General features: G+C 40.7%; 1 protein-coding gene across 7 annotated transcripts in view; it reads left to right on the top strand.

The window, feature by feature from the left end:
• The window catches only part of SULF2 (sulfatase 2), an 82,772-nt gene that overhangs the window by 27,844 nt on the left and 32,710 nt on the right, over nt 1–22,218 (top strand). For 3 of the 7 annotated variants that reach the window (XM_066199301.1, XM_066199300.1, XM_066199302.1), the window contains 4 exons: nt 7,293–7,539; nt 13,082–13,321; nt 16,294–16,445; nt 19,759–19,928. In XM_066199301.1, coding sequence (XP_066055398.1) covers nt 7,365–7,539; nt 13,082–13,321; nt 16,294–16,445; nt 19,759–19,928 — 737 coding nt within the window. In that variant the 5' untranslated portion in view covers nt 7,293–7,364. The other 4 variants (XM_066199299.1, XM_066199305.1, XM_066199304.1 and 1 more) reach the window with 3 other exon arrangements.

Below are 22,218 nucleotides of genomic sequence, written 5' to 3'. Positions count from 1 at the left end.
TCAAAAGTTCAAATGTTATCTCAGAAAGCAGTAAAAGAATTTTATCACAATGTTAGCGAGATGTAGGTCCTGTTTTATGCACATCATGTGGGTCTGTGGTTAGTGTAATTCCCTGTTAGGGAGTGGTTTATTTATCCCGACACAGTTGTGCCGTTGCAGCCCCCGGTGTGAACGCTGTAGTACTGACATAGTGTTTCACCTCTGTTGCTCATCCCTGTCCATACAGGAGCACATTTGGTGTCTTAGCAGTGACATCCTTGTGGTTGAAGCGTGTGCCATTTCACTGTACAGTATCGTACAGTCACCCCAAGACGTTAATTTAGGATCTGTCTATGCATAGCCAAGGGCAGAGCCAACAATGAAAAATTGTTCAAGACTGCTGGAGAAGGCTAACGAAGTCCAGATGAGGTCACTGGGGGCGGTGCTTATTTTAAAGCAAAAGTCCTAATAAATCATAGATTGAACAGAATATTAGATGTAATAAGAAGCATCAGGAAATTGTGAGGTAACCTGTGCTGCATGTCTGACACTATCAGCATGGGAATGCTGGAAGAAAACATTTCATTCTTAAGGGTTGGGGTTTTTTTAACATGTTCATCTACTAGTATCTTTGAAAGATACTTATTTAAGAAGTCTTTAAAGAATCCGCTGAAGAATTTACCGATTTAGATAGTTACCCAAACAAGTTCCAGGAGTAAAGTGTAACTGGTTGCAAGTAGTGTAGACGGCATCTTTTGTGAACACAGTCCCCACCTCGAAGAGCTTTGTTAAGCTTTTCTGAATTGCTAATGGATTTTGGGCCCTTTAATTTTAACTGCACCAGTGGAACGGGGTCTGCGTTAGCATGACCTTTTAGAAGCCTTTAGGCTCTCCCTCACAGGTGTCTGGGGGCAGGGGCCGGGACAGACGCAGGCCTTCAGCCCCTTTGGGGTCTGCCGCCTCCGTCCTCCGCCCCACGGCGCTGGGCGTGGGGGGCAGCTGAGCCCGGGGCTGCCGGCACTCGGCAATCGCTAGCGAGAGGGGACAAAAAGAGCACGGGCTATGACGGGCAATTAAATTCCCCTTCCTCCAGCCCCCCAAGGTGGAGCATATCCCCTCCGCTTATAAAGGTTCAGTGCACCGGGGGGGAGCTCAGCGTCGGCCCCTTCTCTCTGGAGCGGGGCTGCCTCTGGGGCTCCCCGGTGCCCCCGCGCGCCCGGGCTGCGGGGCTGCGCCATCGTCTTCGCCGCGGGGCTGCCGCTGGACTTTGAACAAGCCCGGGGCTGGTGGAACAGGTTTCCGCCCTTGCGCCGCTTGCGTCAATCCCGGGAGGAGGATCCTCGAGGTAAATGAACTTTTTAAACGGGAAAAGAAGAAGAAGGGAGAGGAGGAAGAAGAGGCGGGGGCAGCGCTCGCCCGAGCGCTTCCTCTAAACGCTTCTTCGGAAAAGGGGATTTGGCTGCTGCCCGGCACCGCGGCCGGAGGATGCGCTTGCCCGCGCCGCCGGGCCCCGGGCTCCGCGGGCGGGCGGCGGGTGCGGCGGCCCCGGCCTGGCACGGCTGAGCGCCGGCTCCGCGGGTAGGCGGGAAGCGCGGGAGGGGAGGCGCGGAGCCCCCGCCCCGCCCGGGAGCTGGGGCCGGCGGGGCGGCCGTGCCCCCGGCGGGGTTGCTGGCCGCGGGGCCGGGCTGCCATCGCGGGGAAGCGGGGCGGCGGGCTTCAGGCGGCGTGTGGGGGCCGGGTGCGGCTGGAAGCCGAGTGAGGGGGCCCGGGGCGGGCGGGGACTGCGGGCGCGGAGTCCCACCGGCCTCGGCCAGCCCCGCCGGAGCTCCGCGGAGCTCCCCCGCCCTGCTGCGGCCCTGCCGGCCCGGCCCGGCGGCGGCGCTCGCTCGCTGCCGCCGGGGTCCTGCCGCCCCCTCGCCAGGGGACGGGGCCCGGCCGGCCGCGGGGGCTGGGGGGTGCGGGCCGAGGGAGCCGCGCCGCGCCGGGGCTCTGCGGAAAACAGCTCCCCGAAGACAATTGGTGCCACCGCGCTCGGCTTCGCCTTTGGCACATCACCGGACGGATCCGGGCAGTGTGCGGGTCTGAACGCCCGTGTGTGTTTGCAGCTGTAGAAACGCAGGGAGGCTTTTTTATTTGCCTGTATGCAGCTACAGAAAATAATGTTTGCTTGGTAGAACGTATGTGTGTCATGGTGTCTGGTTTTTGTCTACTTTTCCTGTCTGTAAGCACTGGCATTCGTTGCCTTATGGTATTTTCAGAAGTGAAAGTCTGTGGTTTTTACTGTACTTAATACAAGTTAATATAATTATCATTAAAGACTGCATCTATTATATATAATTATGTGATGATAGTAGGTAAAATAGCATAATAATTCTTTGGTTTTTTTCAAGTTGGTTGTTGGTTGTTGCGTATGGACCAGAAAAACGTGTCTGTTTTTGTGTGTTTGGGGGATCCAAAGAGCAATTTAACCTGTCAGAGGGCTAATTAATTCTCTGTGTGTCACTGGGAAACTCTTACAGTAATATGCAAGCAGTGGACAGAAAGAAAGTAGACTGAACTGCTGAAAACATTTTTTTAAATATCAATTCCTAGGGAAATTTATAACTAATTTACAGTTCTGCTTTATTTAAAATAAAGTTACGAAATACGAATGAGATTTTGTAAAGTTACCGAGTTTTTCTGTGATAGTTTTTGTATAAAGTTCACCAGCATAAGGCAAGCAAGCCAGAAGAATGTATCTGAATAGTAATTCAGTTCTCTAGTAGTCTGCAAGCTCTGTTCCTGACTTTAAATCAGTACAACTGTAGTCTTAAAGAGTCACATTTAGCACTGAGGATTTGATTTTTGTACTTTCTCATAAATTTTTGACTGCCTGGGGGGGAAAAAATCTGAAAGTAGAAAACTATGAGCAAATGCAGCATGTTGTTAGATTACAGCAGTAATGTTGATACCAGTCTTCCCCTGGGAACCTTGCTAGATTGCAAACAGGATTCTTCCCAATCCACATATGAAAATGTGTTTATCTCTTTCAAACACGATATAATGGTTTGAAGTGAGGGTTGACAGCTTTCGTGAGAAAAGACCTAGCATAACCAAACTCGATGCAAAGGAGTGACTCCAGTTAAAAGAACAGCAGCACGGCCGAATCCATTGAACTGGCAGAGTGGATTTAAATGGGTTGGTTGCTAGGGAATGACTCCGGCACCGTGTATTTCAATGAATTTAAATGTTGGACGAATGGCACACCTAGGTCTGCTTAAATAATCCACCTGGTATTGGCTTCAGCCATACTGAGAGCAGGTGTGTGTTGCTTCTCTCCAGCCAGTTTTCCCTCACTGTGTAGTTCCGCCGTGTGGCTCACATGCACTTACCCTGTTCTCTGGTGGCTGCTGGGCAAGTTGAACTTGTCTTACCAATTCTGTATTTAGTGTTTTTAAATAAGTTAGTATACTTATTCAAAAGAAAAACAAACCGAAACAAATAAAACCCCAAACCTGTTAATGCAAACATTACTAGAAGCAGTAATTTCTAGTAGACTTGAAGCGGACGTATGTATTTGATACAGAGATACAAGAAGAGTCAGATGCTACTGTTGAATTACCTGACTTCAGTGAAGTCTCGCAGAGCTTATGAATGGGACAGTTGTGCTGGGACCTGCATTAGTGAGGTTGGGAGGAGCAGTCTATGCAAGCTACTGTCAGTTACTAATTTTGCATACATAGGGCCTTTTACATCTGTGCCAAGCAATACTAATCAATAGCATGTTAAAAATGCCATCTGGGATAGAGCTGACGTCGGTCATCCCTGTGCATTCTGCCTCTGCTACTATAGAACTGACATTAATTACTGAGGGCAGTGTTATAATGAAGCCTTTCCGTGCTGTAAACGCTACTTGGAAACAGCCCTTTGCTGAGTTCTTTTTATAAATGGAGTGTGCATGTCTGGCTTTATCTCTTCAGCGTTTATAATGTGAGTTAGTGTAATGTTTTGTGTTGCCACAAAGGAGAAAGTAAGAGGACCAGACTTTCTCAAAAGTAGCTTTATAAGAAGTTTGATAGGCTTGAGAAAGTTCAGCTAGATGCCCCATCTGAAGAAGATTTCATAAATTTCTGATAGCACTTCCCTAAATATAAAACATGACTGACTAGGTTTGTTAAGTTTGTATGTGTAATCTGGAAGAAAGTAAGAGGCATACCTAATTCTCGTGAGAACCCCTATAGATAAAGCATCTTTAACACTGGAGGATGGCCTGCGGTGGGCCGTCTGTACCACTCAGATCGAAATGCATCGTTGGAGACTGTGCTATATTAAAATCAAGGCAGATTGGGGCACTGCTGTGGAGCTGTTCTGGCTTTATCTGTGACTTGCAGATTAACCTTGTTAACAGAAATGGGAAAAGGACTGTTAATAGAAACTTTGTCTCATTTTTCCCAGAAGTTCATGGAAGACTGAGGGTTAAAAAAACCAATCTGTTTTTGGCCACTAGCAATCCATGAGACGCTCTTGTGCTGCTATTCTGATAACTACTTAAAGCTAGCTTTTGGACTGTCCTGCGTATATGCTGTTAGCTGTGGCATGTGTGTCTTGTGAAAACATAGAGAAATAGGTTCTTTTCTAAAATGGCTTTAATTTTCTTACCTAGTTATTAGTATGACTTTTGCACATAATTGCATACTTTGACTTGATTCCCAGGACTACTTCCCCTGATAACAATGGGAACATAACACATCACAATAGCTGGAAAATATTCATTGTAGGGGAATGAGAAAGAGGTGACAGGTTTGGTGGAAGATGCGTGTTGTACCTGCGTGTTGTACCTGTTACGACATTCTCTCTTCCACTCGCAGTATCCTTTCAGAGATCACTAATTCTTTTAACCACAAATATACAAGCGTGGATCAAATAGCTGCAGGAGAGCAGTTTATATGCATCCCCAAATGTCTGAAGTATTTCACAGAGAGCTAAGCAGCTCTCTGGGCTGGGGACGGCTAATTTTAGTTACAAATGGAGTGCGTGAGGGGCCATAAACTGAGGAAGAGACTGGCTGAGGGGAGAGAGGCAATGAGGTCATGAGGGTACTTCCGTGCATTTGCTTTGAAGATGAGAGAAATGTAAGAAAGACTGTTAAATGCACAACACTGTAGTGAAGGTAGTTGTGACCAGATACAGTAAGAGTGGGCAGCCTTCCAAATGCTTCAAGAAAAGTCAGCCGATGCTCTTATTTTGAGAAGCTATTGGCTAGTATAGACTGAAGAAAACTCACATGAACTTCCAGACCTTCAGAAAAATGTTTCTGTGTAATGAAAACATCTATACTGTCAGGTTTGGGGTTTTTTTAAACAAAAGTACATACGTAGCAGTTTCTGAAGAGCAGAAGGCATATCTCTACCTCCTCCCTCAAAAAGCTTGTGTTCAAGAATATGTGCCTGCTAAGCAAACTTTCTTTCTATCTTCCCCTGTTGAAACAGATCCGGGTTTCTTTCTCAAGCTGCTTTTGACTACTCTGGACAGTAGCAACACATTGACTCTGACATGATTCTTCCCAGCTGTACTGCTGCAGATGGAATTCTTAGTACAGGGAATGGAAATTGATTTGACTTCTCAGTGTTTCTTTTGCTATAGCCTGGCATATTTATGAGCAGCAGCAGCAGATACTAAAGCTGCATATGTACCATTTGAAAGCTCTTTCCCTACCCATTAGAACAAATGCTAGGATATTTAAATAAATTTTTAGTTTCTCAGAAAATAAGGTAACTTCACCTGCCTGTGAAACTCCCTGGACAGAAGAGGAAGGAAGGAGGATTTTTCATTTTCTCAAAACCCTATCAGTGTGCAAATTTGGAAAGTAGCCTAAATAAATATTCCATCATAGTATAGAAATGTATCCGTTGGCTTGTGTGAAAATTCATTTCTTATATGAGTACAGAAACTGACTATAATTTTTCAGACCAGTGGTTTTGCTATTGCATGAAAACTTTGATTAAGAAAGTATCTCCCAAAGAGTAATTACTGACAGAGAGGAAGTAATAATGTGGCTATGAAATAATCTGCTGGGGTAAAAACTGTCTTCTGTAGGGACAGAATAGCCAACATGTTTCTTAGTGTAAAACACATTGTGCTGTGTTCTTTCTGCTCTGGCATTTTGGGGCTTTACCAAAAACAGGGAGTCTCTCTTGCGTCATTTTTAATTGATTTTTCTTCTCGTGCAAGAGATCATTGGCACCAGTCCAGAAAAGGATGGGGCAAGTTGGGAATTCATAAAAAAACCTGACTCATTGATTGCTGGATCTGATGAAATTGTTAGTACTTGATATTTTCAGTACATCTTCATGTTGTTATTTTGATTTCTGAAAGCAAGAGAAGATCCCTTTATATCAGATGATTGAGCAAAAAGATTTTTCAGCATGCTAATTCATTTTTTGTAATCTCCTTGTAGGAATTGCTAAGAATTTTTATTGCCTCATTAACAGGAGTAGCACCAGTTAGATGTGCTCTGTTTTGCAATCAAGTCAATTTTGAGGAATGTGCTCCGATTTGCAATTCAGTCATAGGCAGTGGAATTCACTTTGGTGCATCCATTCCCAAACATTTGCAATAATGGGCCTTCAAATGTCTTCATTATTAATAATGGTATTTTTAAAAAGTGTATCTTCTTGGAAGCCAACAGAAAAGCTAAAGGGATCTTGCACTAACATCCAAGCTGTAGTAGACTTCAAACAGCATCATATCATAGATCCAAGATCAGGGCAGCTTTACTCTTCAATGGAATTTGTGAGAAAAATCGGTGTATAAATCAGTGTACATCAGATCCTCTGTCTGAGTGTTCTCTGACTTTGCAAATATGTTGTTAGCTCAGTTAATTCTGCTACAGTCCTGTTTAAGAATAATGATAGAGGTGGGGTTTTTTCTCTTCAACATCTGCATCTTCGATATAAACAAAAATATCATATGTAAACAGATCACTGGAGGGAAGAAGGAAAATGATTGCTGTTTATATGTATGAAAGCAAAAGAATTTGAAACCCTGCTAAATCCTTGAACTTGCTGCCAGATCTGAGCTTTGAGTGAAATTTTGTTGCCTACGTTGATAACAGCTTATGATTTGAATTTTTCAAGTTTCTGCTTCTAGCTGGCACTAGAAAGAGAAGTGTTTGCTTTGTTTTTGTTTGGGAGTTTTTTTAGGTTTTTTTCTTAGGAGGTAAGATTATTTCAAGGAGATTGCTTTTTACTTCTTTGGAGGGGAACCTGGCTGTTCCTGGATGGGTGCAGAGGGGTGAAAATATGGATGAATACATGTTTCCCTCTCCCTTATAGGAGACCTGCAAAGAAAAAGAAATAGAAGCCGTTCAGCTACCTTGTTCAGAAAGAACATTAAATCAGCACAACATGGCACAGCACAGTATTGTCCTTGGATTATTCACGATGACTGTTTTCTCACTGTTGGATGGAAGTTCAAGTTTCCTGTTAAATCAGCGTCTGAAGGGAAGATTTCAAAGAGACCGCAGAAACATCCGCCCAAACATCATCCTTGTTCTTACTGATGATCAGGATGTAGAACTTGGTAAGAGCCCAGTGTAAAGAGAATTTTAGCCAATGAGTATGACACTGTTTTTTCTTGAAGCTAGAGTCCTACGTTCAAAATAAGAATTTTTTTTCAGTGTGAAAAATGATAGGAAGAAGAAGTTTAAACCTGCCTTTATGTAGAACATCCTTTCCATCTGCTTGCAATTCAAGGACAGCAAAAGTTAGTCCCAAAATGTTAAAGTTCCTGTTTCTGTGGTAATGCACAGTACATGCCTGTGTGTCTTCATCCTAACACTTAAACTTTGCTTCTGGCACTTGCAAGTATAACTTGGGAAGCTGTGTGCCAAAACAGTAGGTTTAAATTCACGGCTGATAATTGCATCATGTAACTGTCCTGACTCTTTTGTGTAATTGCAGTCATTCATTACATACACAATTTTCATTTCATTTACTTAAATGTTACCTAACACAGTCATACTATTCTTGTAATTGTCCCTTTAGATGTGTAGTTGATAACTGACCAAAATGACACAGAACGAAAATATCTACTCTGTTATCAACACTATGTTAATTGTTGAAGAACGGAGATGAAGGTTAAACACATGCTTTGCCTAATGATTTGGAATAATGAATTAACTGACAGGGTTTGGCTTTTGTTGTGTTACCTGAACAAGCTTGTATTTACCAAATGCTGTCTTTAGTTATGAGAAGTGACGAACACAAACCAGTTAACATTGATAATTTTGCATTAGAATTACTCTCGTGTGTATAAAGCCTGAGTCATTTGAAAAATGAGAACTCGTGTTATGTGTAGTCTGGTGGGGGGAGTTTTGCCACCAGATATTTCTGCATCCGATTTCTAGCATGGATAGGAAAATTTGGAAGACAGACCTCACAGAAGGAATAGAACATAAAATGAATAGATTTGTGCTTCTCATGCGCTTACTCATCCTGTTGAGAAGTTAACCACAGCAACATGGCAGTCTTTTTACGGATGCTTCCTTCATATCAATAGCACTGTGTCTCTGCAGGATCATAGATGTCACATTCTTCTCCGAGGTGCTAAGAAAGCCTGCTATGGATGTAATCTCATCAAAGTAAATGCCATTCAATTTACCAGGATCAGATGTTGTTGTTGTTGTTGTCACCTTTTTTTTAATGATTATTTAGATCACAAACAAAGCAATTTCAAGAACGTATATCCCAAAGAACCTAAGTACATTTTCTTGCAGGCATGGAAGGTGGTCCTAAAAAAATGTGTTGTCTTCTATTTCATGCTAGCCTTTGTGTTTCTGATGCAATTGTCTAAGTCCTTTGGGCAGTATATTTCACTTCTCTGATAACTTGATGCTTTCCAATTTCAAGGATAATGGGCATGTGTCCCCGCAAATTAGGTTCTAACTAAGGAAAATCCATTTGACGAAGCTGAGATTGGAAATTTGTCATTTGCCACTAATGGCTTTGGGAGACCCAATATTTGTTTGAATTAATTTTTATTCTTGTCAGTTGTCTGGTGAGCTGTCCAAGTTAATCAAAATTGCCATTTGTGGTGATTGTGGTTAGTGCAGTTAAGAAAGATGAAAACAAGATGTGAGTTACAAATAAAAGCCAAGGAAAAGTTGGAAGCTGTGGAAGCGTAGCAGAGAAAGCTGTGGGTAAGATTTTATCTGTCTTTAAGAATACTCTGTAACTGATGGATGTTTTGGCTTTCATTGTTCTTTTGGAGCTCCTTTGGAGGTGAAAGGGAATACAATACAATCTCGAGTGCCTTTAACAGCCTTTCCTTTACTTATTTAAAGATAGATTTAGCTATGTGCCAGTAGCAGGTGGAGCTTACCAGAAAGACAGTGTTGTCCTCTCTTTCTTCTTCTTCTACCTTTTTTTCCTTTTTTTCTTCTTTTGTTCTTTTTTCCTTTTTATTTTTTATTTTTTTCTTTTTTTCCTTTTTTCCCTTTTTTTTTCTTTTAGTTTGCATTACTATTAATCATGAGTTTTACTTGGGAAACCAAACCTCAGCCTTGTATTGGAAGAAGGAAAATACTGATGAAGGGCTGGTAGATAGAATGCAGAATCTCTGAAGGACATTAAAGGAGAATGAGTGTAGATTGTAATGGTTACAAATGGGAGATGACAAATGAGAACACCAAGAACTACTGACACATATTTGATAGACTGTCTAATAAAAAGAGTTGTGTTGACAAGCATAATACAAAGAAGAGGACTATACTGACAAGGAATAATTAATTAGGGACAAGGACTTTTTCCCCATTAGAGCCATTTAAATCCAAACTAGTATTATGCTGATATCCCTTGTGTGGTGGATTCAGCATCTCCAGTTGAGTTAGGTTTGCCTACCATACTGCTATGGCTTTAACAAACCTGCTGATTTTAAAATCTAGTTGGAGATAGATGTGATTATTTAGGAGCTATTTCAACCATATTAGAGAAATCTGAGTGAGAGGTGATTTGTAGGTTTTGAGACCTTCCTCTGAAAAGCTATGAAAGTAGCATGGAAGATAGTTTTTCTTAGTTATCATATGTGGAGATGGGGCTTTAGAGCTTTGTTAAATGTGTCTTGGAGTGAAGAAAAGGAAATTAAGATGTTAAAAGGGTGTCTAATGAGTTTCAAATACAATAAAAAGATTAAGTCTTTAGGGGACAGTTAATTAAAATTAACTGAATTTTTTTTTCAGTTCATTGGAAAAGAAATTCTGAAGTTGTGTTTCAGAGTAAGCAAATCACTTGATACTTAATACAAGTTCTTCAACAGTTGGAGTTCCATAAGACATAAATTATTCCCTCCAACAAAACACAACTAATAGCAAGTCAGCATTATTTCATAAATAATTGGTATATTTTCTCCATTAATATTAGTCAAAATATCAGCTTTATCCCTGAGGTGAACTGTGAAGATGTGGAAAGCAAAGTTCTGGAAAGCACACGTTTCAAGTGAAGTGTTTCACCATAAAGTTTGCTTGGCTTTGTTCACTGAGTAACTTGAACACATCACATTGATTAAACTTCCATATCTTCACAGTAGTCCAACAAATGTTTTCCTAAAATGGCTTTGAAATTTTAACCGCTAGATTTTTGTTTATTATCAGTGGTTTTAGATGGGTAAGAGAACATTTTCTGAATTAAATGTTGGCACTTTCAAAGCATGATTTCCTGTCGTACATCCACTAGTGAAACCTCAGAAGGTTTTCTAGCTCAGAAGGTGTTGTGCTAAGGCTGCACCTGCTGATTAACACGTAAGTAATCTGCCAGAGAATGGATGTCTGTGTTTTGGAGGTAAACTGAAGAAAATAAGTTTTGGTTGGCTGGTTAAATGTTGTTTAAAATATTTAAAGCTGGCCTATTTAAGATTATACAGAAGAGTATGCTGGATTTTTACCTTGCACTGCCCTGTCACTCTGTATTAGTTCTCGAGCTGGAGAAGCAGATTAGATCATATGTTTTTGTGTTAAAGACTGTTGATATATAGGGCATTGTCATTACAGCAGTACAGCTTCTTTTATTAAAGAAGCTTACTGTCCCCAAGGGGAGTCTTAACATGTACTGTTATTTATGCATAGATGCCTCTGTCATTTAAAGGGGTTGTTAAATTGTGTTTCAATATTGGGATGATAAAACATTCTTTCAGACTGCCTGTCTATGCCTGGGCTAGCTCATAAGATACCACAGAGGAAACATCCAGGGTTTTCAGGCTCACATAATGTATAAGTAGCTGTTATAACTATCTGTGTTGCTAGTACCTTGAAGCACTAGCACATAACCCACAGCTATTACAGAAACAAGAAAGTAAAATCTTGCTTTCTTCAGAAACTCCATGTTGATATGTGAAGTTTAGCAAGTTCTAAGGGGGCAATAACTTGCCTTGGTTCTTGTCACAGAGTGATGTGACGTGCTCTGACCTGAGAAATGCACAAACTGATTTGATTTGATTTTTTGTTTTAAAGTACTCATTCCAACAAAGTGGTCTCAAACTAATGCCATGGCAGTTTTTAGGTAGAATGACCTACCATAGCAATTGACCCTCCTTCATGGTGCCAGAGAGTCAGATTTCGTATGTGGCTTCTGAGCATTTTCCCTCTAGGTTTTGACTCCTGGTTATATCAATGTGCTCTGTATCAATCAACTTCCTGTTGCATTTTCATCATGAATCCCTGCATAAAGAGCTTAGAAGAAACCTAAATCCGTTATTGACAGAAACAACATCGTTTGTGCCAGATGGTTGCAGGATGCATTGATTACAGCTGAACTGTTAATCCTCCTCAGCCTTGGGCAAGTTAACCCCAACCCTACTCCAGCATGAGCCCGTACCTTCCTCTCCATGTTGTCAATTGGCTTTCCCTGCTCAGAACAGGAAGGGAGGGCTGGTGATGAACACGTTTCATCTCCTCTGCAAGGTCCTGCTGTTGACAGGTGCCATGACAAATTCTTCAGAAAATTGCAATTCTTCCTAGGTCAAGAAAATTTTTCCTAACTTACTCTGATGCAGTTTTAACTGTTAGTCACTGATAGAGGAGGGAAACTAAATTTCTTGTTTCTATGATCCTTGGTGTTTCTGGGTTTAGGAAGAGCGCTGCTATGGATCCAGATTTAGGTGGATGACATCTGGGGGGATGTCTATGGTAAAGACTTTTGACCAGAACCAAAGTTTTTAACAGTTTGTTTCTGTTTAAATAAACAGAAAAACCATTTGGCAGCACTGTGGCATTCAGTAATTGTTGTCAAAAATACTTTAGTTCATATTATCCCAATTCATCCAAGTCCCTTGCTTATTTGTTTTTAGACAATGGTTATATAAAACATAGTGTTACGTGCCCCAAGTAGCAATCTAAAAACCTGATTCTGCAGAATCAAGCCTAAGAAAATGTAGATAGTAAGACTGTTACCAGAATGGATGAAGCAGATAGCTAGAACTCAGTGAACCTGTCTTGGAAATTATTATGGGAGCTTTTCGGTGTCTTCGATTCAGTGACAATTACAGAACTACCACCTCACGTTAAGGATTAGAATGATTTAACTAGAGAACAACTCTAGCAGACCGTTCTCAAGCAGTAGTTTGAACTAAATATTCTTCCAAACTAAGTGATTCTGTGGTTACAACTCTCGGCCTTTTGCATAAGGCTGGCACCAAAAGTAGTATGTCGGGTTTATTGTGAAACCAAAGATTAAATTACACTTATGGAGTTTCCAAGCTTTGGTCAGGGTTGCTGCAAAAAGTGCTTTTCATCCTCAGTTGCTGAAATGGTGCTAGCAGCTCCAGAGAGGATGTGGAGATGCTGCAGATAGTTGTGGTTGTAAATCCTGGATTTAGAGAGAGAGAAATGAAAGAAGCATTGTGACCTATGTCAACACATTTGAGTCAGACCTTTACTTGGGACTTCAGTGTTTAGTCCTTACTGAAACGATAGGAGAACTTCACTGAGGCAGAGTGAGGAATCTCTGGATTTGGGTTCACTCAGAGATAACAGTGCCCTTACTACTTGTGCTTCCTTCTGGTCTCTAAAGTAGCACCTGAGCTCTTGTGACTGAAACAAGAAGACAATTCTGAAATGTTTTCCCTCTTTCAGGCTCTATGCAGGTGATGAATAAAACAAGACGTATCATGGAGCACGGAGGTGCTCACTTCGTCAATGCCTTTGTGACCACCCCCATGTGCTGCCCGTCTCGCTCCTCTATCCTGACGGGGAAGTACGTCCACAACCACAACACTTACACTAACAATGAGAACTGCTCTTCTCCATCCTGGCAGGCCCAGCATGAAGTACGTACCTTTGCAGTGTACCTCAACAACACAGGGTACAGGACAGGTAAGATCAAGGCTGCCTGCATCTGAAAGCTTCCTTAGACTTACTACTACAGAGGCTAATGTATATAATATTTTAATTCTGATTTCTTCTTGACTGCAGCAGTGCATAACACCAGAACTTAAGTGTTGGTTTAGCTTCCTTGTACTTTCACTTGAGGAAATTTTTATTTACAAACAAACAGCCAACCAAAATCCCAAGACTTCTGTTTTTCAGAAGGTGGCAATAAAATACTGTGCATGTTTGAACTGAAGGCCTAGCAAACCTAGAATATGACCTACAATTACTTGAAGTGTGCAGAAAACCCAAGAAAGATGCTGTGAAAAGGAATTAGTGTTTTGACTTTTTTCATAGAACTGATATATTAAGCAAATTGAGAGTAAGAGAGAAGGGACTGCTCCTTTTGTGCTTTGGGGCAGTCAGCTGGTACGATTTCTCTAGACAATCAATTCCCAGAAAGGTGTTTAGGAATAATTGGCAAGATGAGCTGTACTCCTGAGAAACAAATGTGCGCACACTCTTTGCATGTGTGCACCTCAGGAACAAATATCATGTAGAAAGGATTTCAGAAAACATGTAGCATATGTTTCACATCTAATTCCATCTTGCATCCCCTGACATCAGATTTAGGTCCTTGCCTGTGACAGTGGTTTTGTTACATTTCTTGCTAATGCCTTTTGTCACGATGAGAAATGGGAATAAACCTGTTTCTTTTTGTGTTATTTATAGTGTACATGTACTGCAGCATTGTATTACATTTGTTATTAACTGTATGCATCTTTTTGCCTTGAATTCATAGTTATTTGATGTTTCCATTGACTAGTATAAGCCTTGAATAGTAATTGTAACAAGATCATTGTTTTCTCTCTAACTACTCACGTGAGTTTTGTTTGTTATTACTTCAAAGTCTTTGTCTCAAATAAGTGATTTCCTTGTTTTGTTTTTATAAAATGAAGACCTGAATTAATCTGGAAAGAAATAAACTAGGGGAAGTGCACATATCTTATTAATTGCTTGCTGTTTCCCTCCATTTGTTGTTCCTGGGTCCGATACCGATGAGCATATGAGTACCAAACCAGGCTTGATGTTTTATTCTTCACAGATTATTTGATTGGTGCTTACTGAGCTTTGTCTGTTGTAATACTTTTTATATTCGGTGGTTGTATTTCAAGATCCTGCAGTTTTTACTGACTTGCATGGCTATTGCAAGTGTCCCGGTGTTCCTATGTCTTATATTTTTTACATTAACTTAATGTTTAAATTTAGGTCCGAGATCTTGGTGAACCTTTATTACATTTTCAGTCTACCTCTCTTAATTTGGAAGCTAAATTTATGGGAACACATAGAAATAGGGTTTTTACAAGTGCAAAGCGATAGTAAGGTGAAAATGAGATCCTCATTCATGTAGTTAAATGTGACATGCTGTTATACAAATTTAAGTGGAAATTGCCGTAATTGGAGGCTGGTATTCATTTCTGTTCTCCAGTTAAAATCTGGAGTTCTCCACTATGAGGGATGTCAGCGGTAATAAGGTATTTTTTACCTTTTTTTTTCTTCCCTCTCCCCCTGCCCCCCACCAAAGATTCATTACCTTTACCTGCTTCAGAAACAGCAGGAGATTGTACTTGAGAACCTTGTCAACTCAGTTTCTCAAGTTTCAAAAGAAGCCTGCTAAGGAGAATATTTTGAAGGTTATGAATAAATTTTCTCTGAAATGGAGAGTCCTCCTGGAACATGACTACAGTGAACAGAGGAAGATGTGGAAAGCACAGGAATTAATTCACTGGTTTTTATTTTTGAGGTCCTTTGCTTTGCCCTGCAGATGTACAGTTTAGCTTCTTAATTCCTTAGTTTTGGGGTGGTTTGTTTGTCTGTTGGTTTGGGCAGGATTTTGTTTGTTTATTTTGGGGTTTTTTAAGGCGGAGAAAAAGAGGCAATGAGGAGTAAAGCTTTTTGAGGCTTGCTTTTATATTTCAGTTCACAACCTTGGAGTGAGAAAGCTTTTTAATCTATTCATAACCCAGGCCTTCTCCCTGTGTTTTTTCTCTCCTCTTTTCTCTTTTGTGTAATCTTGAAGGCAGAAATTGTAGTCTCCCACTCCACTTCATAGCTTCCATCTGGTTTTCTTTTCTGCTGCTGGTTTCACATCGCCTTTGCCACTTCTTTATCCATCGTGATTTCCCTGTGTTTTGTTGTGTTGCAAAAGGTGATTCTTCTGGGGATCAGTCTTTCTGCACTGTAGGGTGTTCTCTGGGGTGGTGACACTTGTGGCTGGGGTCTGTAGAGACTTGTGCTGCTGCCGACACCTCTGGGAATGTGCTAGTCCCATGCAGGCAGGAGGGAGCAGCGTGATGCAGGTTTTTCTTGCACAAGTTTTTGTGCAAGAGAAAAATTGGAGATGGAAAAGGTGCGTCTTTCCCCTAATTGTTTGTTTGGTTTCAGCCTTGGTTGTCAGTTTTATATTTTTTAACTTGGGCACTTTAAAAAGCTTAACCAACTTTGTCAGGTGCTGTACTTGAAAGAATAGAGAGGCCGAGCTCAAGGGAAGTCGAGTGTTTGGCGGTAACAGCCAGGGCTTTGACTGTCATGCATGGGCTTGCTGTCACTTTATTTGATCAATTACATGGGAGTGCAGAGGGTGGGTTTTCTTTCTACGAGGGAAGCCATTGAGGCAGTAGGTATTACAGGTATGTTGTGTTCTGCAATAACCTGTCTCACAACTTGAAAACCGCCAGTGTCCTGAATGGCTACACATGTTCTTGTTATGTAGGCACTACACCTTCCCACAACTCGAGTTCCCACTCTCTGTATATTCTCCTGTAGCGTAATGTGGGAAATTGGGCGAGAGGGGAAGTTTATGTAAGTAAACTAATTCGGTTGATGAATCAGTCTTTAGAAAAGTCACTGTAAGGTACATTTGACTATGGTGTTTCTGTTATGCCTTCTTGCTATGTTTCTGCTTTCTCTACCCCTAGCTTTCTTTGGAAAGTACCTTAATGAATACAATGGCTCCTATGTGCCTCCTGGTTGGAAAGAGTGGGTTGGATTACTTAAAAATTCTCGATTTTACAACTACACGCTCTGTAGAAATGGCGTGAAGGAGAAGCATGGATATGACTACTCCAGGGTAGGTCCTGTTGATTTATTTCTATTAACATTTGGACATGACCACAAGAAAGCTGCACTTCATGGTTTCAGTCGCTCTTTGTACTTGAAAGCAGCTATGTGTAACATTATCTACAACCAGTACCGGTAGTGTTGGGACACGGTTACTTTCCATTTGGGGAGGGTTACGTTACCGAAAACATTGCTACTGACAGTGGAAACAAGTTAAATATTCTTAGACTGTGGTAAATATTACAAGCTGAAGATGTGGACGTAGATTTAAATGCTTCATGTTAACTACTTCTGTGCTCTGTATGATAATTATTGTGGCAGTGGAGTTACACAAACAAAAATGAGGTAAGAATCCATTTCCCTTCAGCTAGACCTACCCTTTTGGTTTAAAGAACTTCTTTCACAGCAACGATGTTATGTAGCATTCACAGAATCTTGGTACAATTTATGGCAATTCCGAATGAGTGGAGAATTTGTTACGTTTATATTTCTGTGCATACAGATGAATGTGTTTTTTAATATCCTTTCAAGGATGTTATATCCTGACCAAACTCACAAAAATGCTTCATAGTCATTGTCAAATGCAGTTTTATTTTTTCCTCATCGAACATGTTACAGCTCAATACCTGTTTACAGTCAGGAATAAAAAGTGTTCCTTTCCAAAGGAACCAGCTTTAGTGAAGTCCTGAAGTAGGCAGAAGTGACTCTGAAGTATATGATGGTAACTCCATCTGTCCATAAACTGCTCTAGGTTTAGTGTATAACTAAGGAGGTTGATTTACTCTGGAGTGGTTTGTAATGTATATTTGTTTAACACGTGTTTTGTTCGCTTTCTCTTATTGATCGCAAATCCTGCCTTCCTGTTTGTGTTGCATTAGCATAGTGTTCACAGCCAGTTTCTCCTTTAAAAGGTTGATGTCTGGGATTTCCTGTCTGTGATTTCCACTTTCCTTTGCCCCATTTGCCTTTTATAATTGGATGTACTTGTGCTGAGAGATAAAACTTCAGTCTTCTAGGGTTGCCTTTTCCATCACCAGCTGCTAAGGGGAAGGGGCAAACTGCTGTACAGAATTATTTGTCTTCTGTTTTCCTTCTGCTCTATGAAGAACGACAGAGCTAATCTTTACAGCTGTGTACGGAAAAGTTATGATGGGAATATAACTTGTGTGGAACAGTGTCGGTCGAGTGATTCCATAGGCGCTGTTCTCCATCTCCATTGTGCCAAGGAGCCAACAGGGAGCTTTATGTTCCAATACCTTTAGCTCTGTTTTGTGTATGCAAGACTTGAAAGTGTTTGTTTTCACTTGTTTTAGCTTTGCTTATGGACTTTTGTAATAAATAAAAGGATAAGGATGATGAAAATAAAAGCTTTTTATAATCTTCATGTTCTTGCATAATAAACAGCTACAGTAGAAAACAGCGTGCAGAACAACGGCACTGGTTGATGCTAACACTGGAGTTCAAATGAGCAAACAGAAGCTGAAATGGAAGACTTTTTCTCTTTCTTTCCTGCCATTTTTCTTGCTGGAAACATGATTTTCCAGCAATGACCAATATGATCAGATTATTTTTTTTCAGTCCTTTCTATTAGCATCATTAATGTTAATTATGTATTGGTGCAAAACTAGAAAAAAGCCCATAGCATTGATTCTTCTGTCCTCTGAAGTAACTGCTAAACTCTTCTGAAAATCAAATTCTTTCAGATTTTCTTACAGGACATATTCTACTTTAATTTTTGTTTTTCAGTTTCTGTCAGCATTTTTTAGATTCACTTTAACTTTGTGCAACTACAACCTCTACAATATATATTTTCAAAAAATCCTGTAAGAAATCAGTTAAGTTAAATGTTTTTATTTGGTGTTTTGGCTTGGTAAATCCTGGGTTGGCAGTGATTTTCACTTTCACCATGTGGAAACCTGTATCTTTAAAATGAAATTGGAAAACTGTACTCTTCTAAAGGCTAAATCAAAGATGAATTGCATGCTTAAAGTGATTGACCAGCTTAGAAAAGCAGCAAGATTAAGGGTAACGGCAGCGTGTTTTTGAGGGCACTTAAGTATTCTCTCTCAACTGTGAATATTGTCTCGGGCATTGAAAGCATGTTCAGAAGTCAGTTTTGCTTTGGCACGTTTTCCCTTCCCCTGCGCACTTTTATGAGTGGCAGTCCTTCATTTGATGCCTATTTAGAGTGAAAATGCCGTCCCAGTAACAGTCATAATCATGGCAGTTTCCTAATCTCATGCCTTGTGTTGGGACCAGTGTGTAAAATGGTAAATGGAGACTTGGCCAGCCTTGTTCTGGGATAGACAAGAAATAACTTGGGGGAAGTATGTATAGTCCATGGAAAAGGCTTCCTTTGAATGACAAGCTGACTTCTCAGACCAAGGCGGTTAACAGAGGTGAGGAGGAGCGAGTGTCTTAACTATGGACAGGAAGCTGTCTGCAAAAGGAAGTGCAATCCAGTCTGTACCGCACCCGGTGTTGTTGGCTTGACCAGAGGCAGATGTTAGGTCTGATATTACATTCTGCTGTGACATGACAGTTACTTGGGGTTTTCTTAAGGTGTAGTGTCATAGCCTACTCATGTTTGAGGGGTATTTATGTTTGTAGTGTTTCCTGGGAAGCAGCTGAGAGAGAGCATGGCTTGGCATTAAAAATCCCGTCTTCAATACCTATAGCTCTTGCAGATATCATAAGAATGATAATATTTCTTAGAAAACACAGAGATAGTCCAACTCTTCTACAAGAAGTTTTCTAAATGCTCAACAATATTTGTCATTGAGCTATATATCTATCACGTTGTCACTGTAATATTGAGTGAACTCTTTGGTCCAGTTAGCCCACCATCTTCTCATGTTAGTGATTTCTGGTTCAGAAGGAGGTTTAAAAAAGAAAAAAAACCATCAAGCCATTCAGATTTTCAAAGTATTTTTATGGTATAAGGTTGGACTATACTCCTTGAAGATACTGACACTGATAACTTTTTTAAATTCATGCCTGGTCATTGTATTTAGTATTGTATTTTTCATAATGTACTTACCCACTTTAGGGAGAAAGGGTGCTGATTTCCCTTAGTGCCATTCAGTTCTGAGAAAAAGATGGAAGCTGTTGGTCTTTTTATTTCTAGACAGTGAAAAAATAATTATTTGGTTCTAGTTTTTTGAGTTTTTAACATCTGTATCTTAATTCCTCCTTGTACCATTCTAAGGGAAGTAGCTTCTTTTTTCCCATTTCTTATGAAACCTCAGATCTCTCCTTTCTACGGCCCCCCAGTTTGAAATTCCTTTTCAAGTGTCTCATTATACTTTTGCTTCTACTTGCAGGATTATCTGACTGATCTGATTACCAATGACAGTATTACCTTCTTTAGAATATCAAAGAAGATGTATCCTCACAGGCCCGTACTGATGGTTATAAGCCATGCTGCTCCTCATGGTCCTGAAGATTCAGCCCCTCAGTACTCACATCTCTTTCCTAATGCCTCAGAACACATGTAAGGAAAAAATAAAACCTTTGATTGATTTTCAGGTTCTGGAATATGGAAGTTCTGGGTATCTCAGGGAGAACAATGTTTTCTTTATTGTACTCTTTGCATAACTTTGTCACGAATATATAAGAAGCGTTTCCAGATTTTTTTTTTTTTTTTTTTTTTTTTTTTTTTTTGTATCTCTTCAGTTTAGTAAAAGTGTCTTGAGAACGGCTGCTGCATCTTGAACTCAGAATTGTAGCTCATGGAGACAAATGAAAAGACTCATGTTGAATTCATTGGACATTGCTACAGGCTATTTGGGAAGTAAAGCACTTTTTATTCTGAACAGGGTGAACAAAATCTGGCTCCTGGATTATAATCTCTTCAGGGGAAGAAACTCTATCTCCCTGTCCTGATTTACAAACTATAGTACACTATACGTATTCCTCCTGTTTCGTGTATGGAGAGGACGGAAATACAGGCCTGCAGCACCAAAAATTGCACAGGCTGTTTCTGGATGAGCTAGTATGTCTGTACATGGTGCAGTGTCTTGAACAGATCCCAGAAGCAGTACCACCTGGTTCCTGAAGGAACATGTTCATAGGTTCCATGTTGGGCTGTTTCCTGGTCATAGCACAGAGACATTTTGAATGTACAGCTCTTAATTCTGCATTACAGGTCGCTCCTCACATGGAGCTGAAATGAATGCTTCTCCCAAATCACCTCTCGATGCAACTGAAAACCTTCCTACAGTTCTAATTGCTGGCTTCATGCCTTCCTTGATGTTCAACACCTGTAACTTTCTTCCCATGTGTTGCCCCCTCCCCCCTCCCTTTTTTAGGGGAATTCTGGTTTACTTTGGGTTTGTGGAAGAGCTGAGAACTGGTGGAAATAATTGTCAGTTGGTGGCCGAGGCTTCTCAGGCCTAGTCCAAAGTCCAGTGAGAGACATTTGAGCTTTTTTGTTTTATTTAAAATAGAGACTGAGAGAAAAACCTTATTTTGTTGTATTGTCTGGTTACTGTGTAACTTAGAATTATATATGTCATTATTTTCTGCTGTGTCCAAGAGAATCTGTGGCACAGATCTACAGCAGTGAAGTGTTTCTGGTGTGTTTGCCAACTTACGCTCTTTCATTTCCTTTGAAATGAAAATTACAGAAATGCCCAATGAACAACTTCTCGTGGCTTACATGCAGTATTGACCTTAGTTTTATTAGGTTCCTTCGGAAGGCATTTGGATCTCGGAGACGATTATCATGCAATATGCTGTAGCAATTTACTTCCTAGCTGAATGAAAAAGAGTAGAAGGATTGAAGCAATGGAAAATACAGATGATATACATCTATTTTTCTTTTGCTAGTACTTTAAATTTTATTGTTCACACTAATTAGGTTTATCTTCCTAATTATAAAGTAATTACACTTTTTTTGTTTAAATGACTTTTCTTACAGCGATAACAATTACACAGGAAGTATCACTTTGTGAAAAGAAACTTTGATTGTAAAAAAAGAAACTGTCCTGGTGGATTAAGGAACCATGTTTTTCTTTTGCATATGAACATAAAATAGGACTTCATGTACGTCTCACACAAAGAAATTGACAGCTGTCTTCTAAACAATTTTTCCAGCACTGCATAATGACAATAACAATAATAATGATAATCATAATAGTAATCTGCTGCAGTTTTCATTGGCCTGGGTTTAGGAGTGAATGTGAAAATGCAGAACGTGTACATGGTGAGGGAATGATGCAAATTAGTTCTCTACTTTCCATTTTTCCCCTTGCTCCAAATTCCAAGGCATCTCAGTGTCAGATAAATCTGTCAATGACGAAGGGCTGCAGGCAGTCCTTGCAGTTTCATTGTCATGTGGATATTGTAAGGAAGGATCAGAGTGCAGGTGGAACAGTTCCAGGTTGCCCTAAAGCAGGAAGCCACGCCCTGAACAAAGTCTTTGCCTAGTCCCCCAAAGCAGAGGGCACCATGTGGTGCGACCCTCCACCTTTTCCTGCGGCAGCCCTGGTAGAGTCTGTCAGTGGATTCTGTGGAAAGGAAAAGCCAAGGGAAAGTGTGATGGTGGTGCTTGGCATTGACTGATGTACAAGCTGCATCGTGTGGCCTTGGCAGTAATAGCTGAAAGCCAGTGGTATGGATTTTAGTCAGGGTGCTGCTTTGCTTCTGAGCTCTGGTAAGTACTTTGGCTAATTTATGCTCCTGTTCTCTTGTTTCTGTACCCTGTTCTGGCTGGTGTGACCATGCTGCCCTATGCTGCAGACCCTCTCCATCTCATTCCGCAGAGCTCCTTTCCGCGTGCG

This window comes from Chamaea fasciata, unplaced genomic scaffold (assembly GCF_029207755.1).
Source record: "Chamaea fasciata isolate MVZ Bird 193981 ecotype frontalis unplaced genomic scaffold, bChaFas1.0.hap1 SCAF_17, whole genome shotgun sequence".
Taxonomy (NCBI): Eukaryota; Metazoa; Chordata; class Aves; order Passeriformes; family Sylviidae; genus Chamaea; species Chamaea fasciata.
Note: the sequence above shows the minus strand (reverse complement) of the source record. Positions and strands in the feature narration are given on the sequence as shown.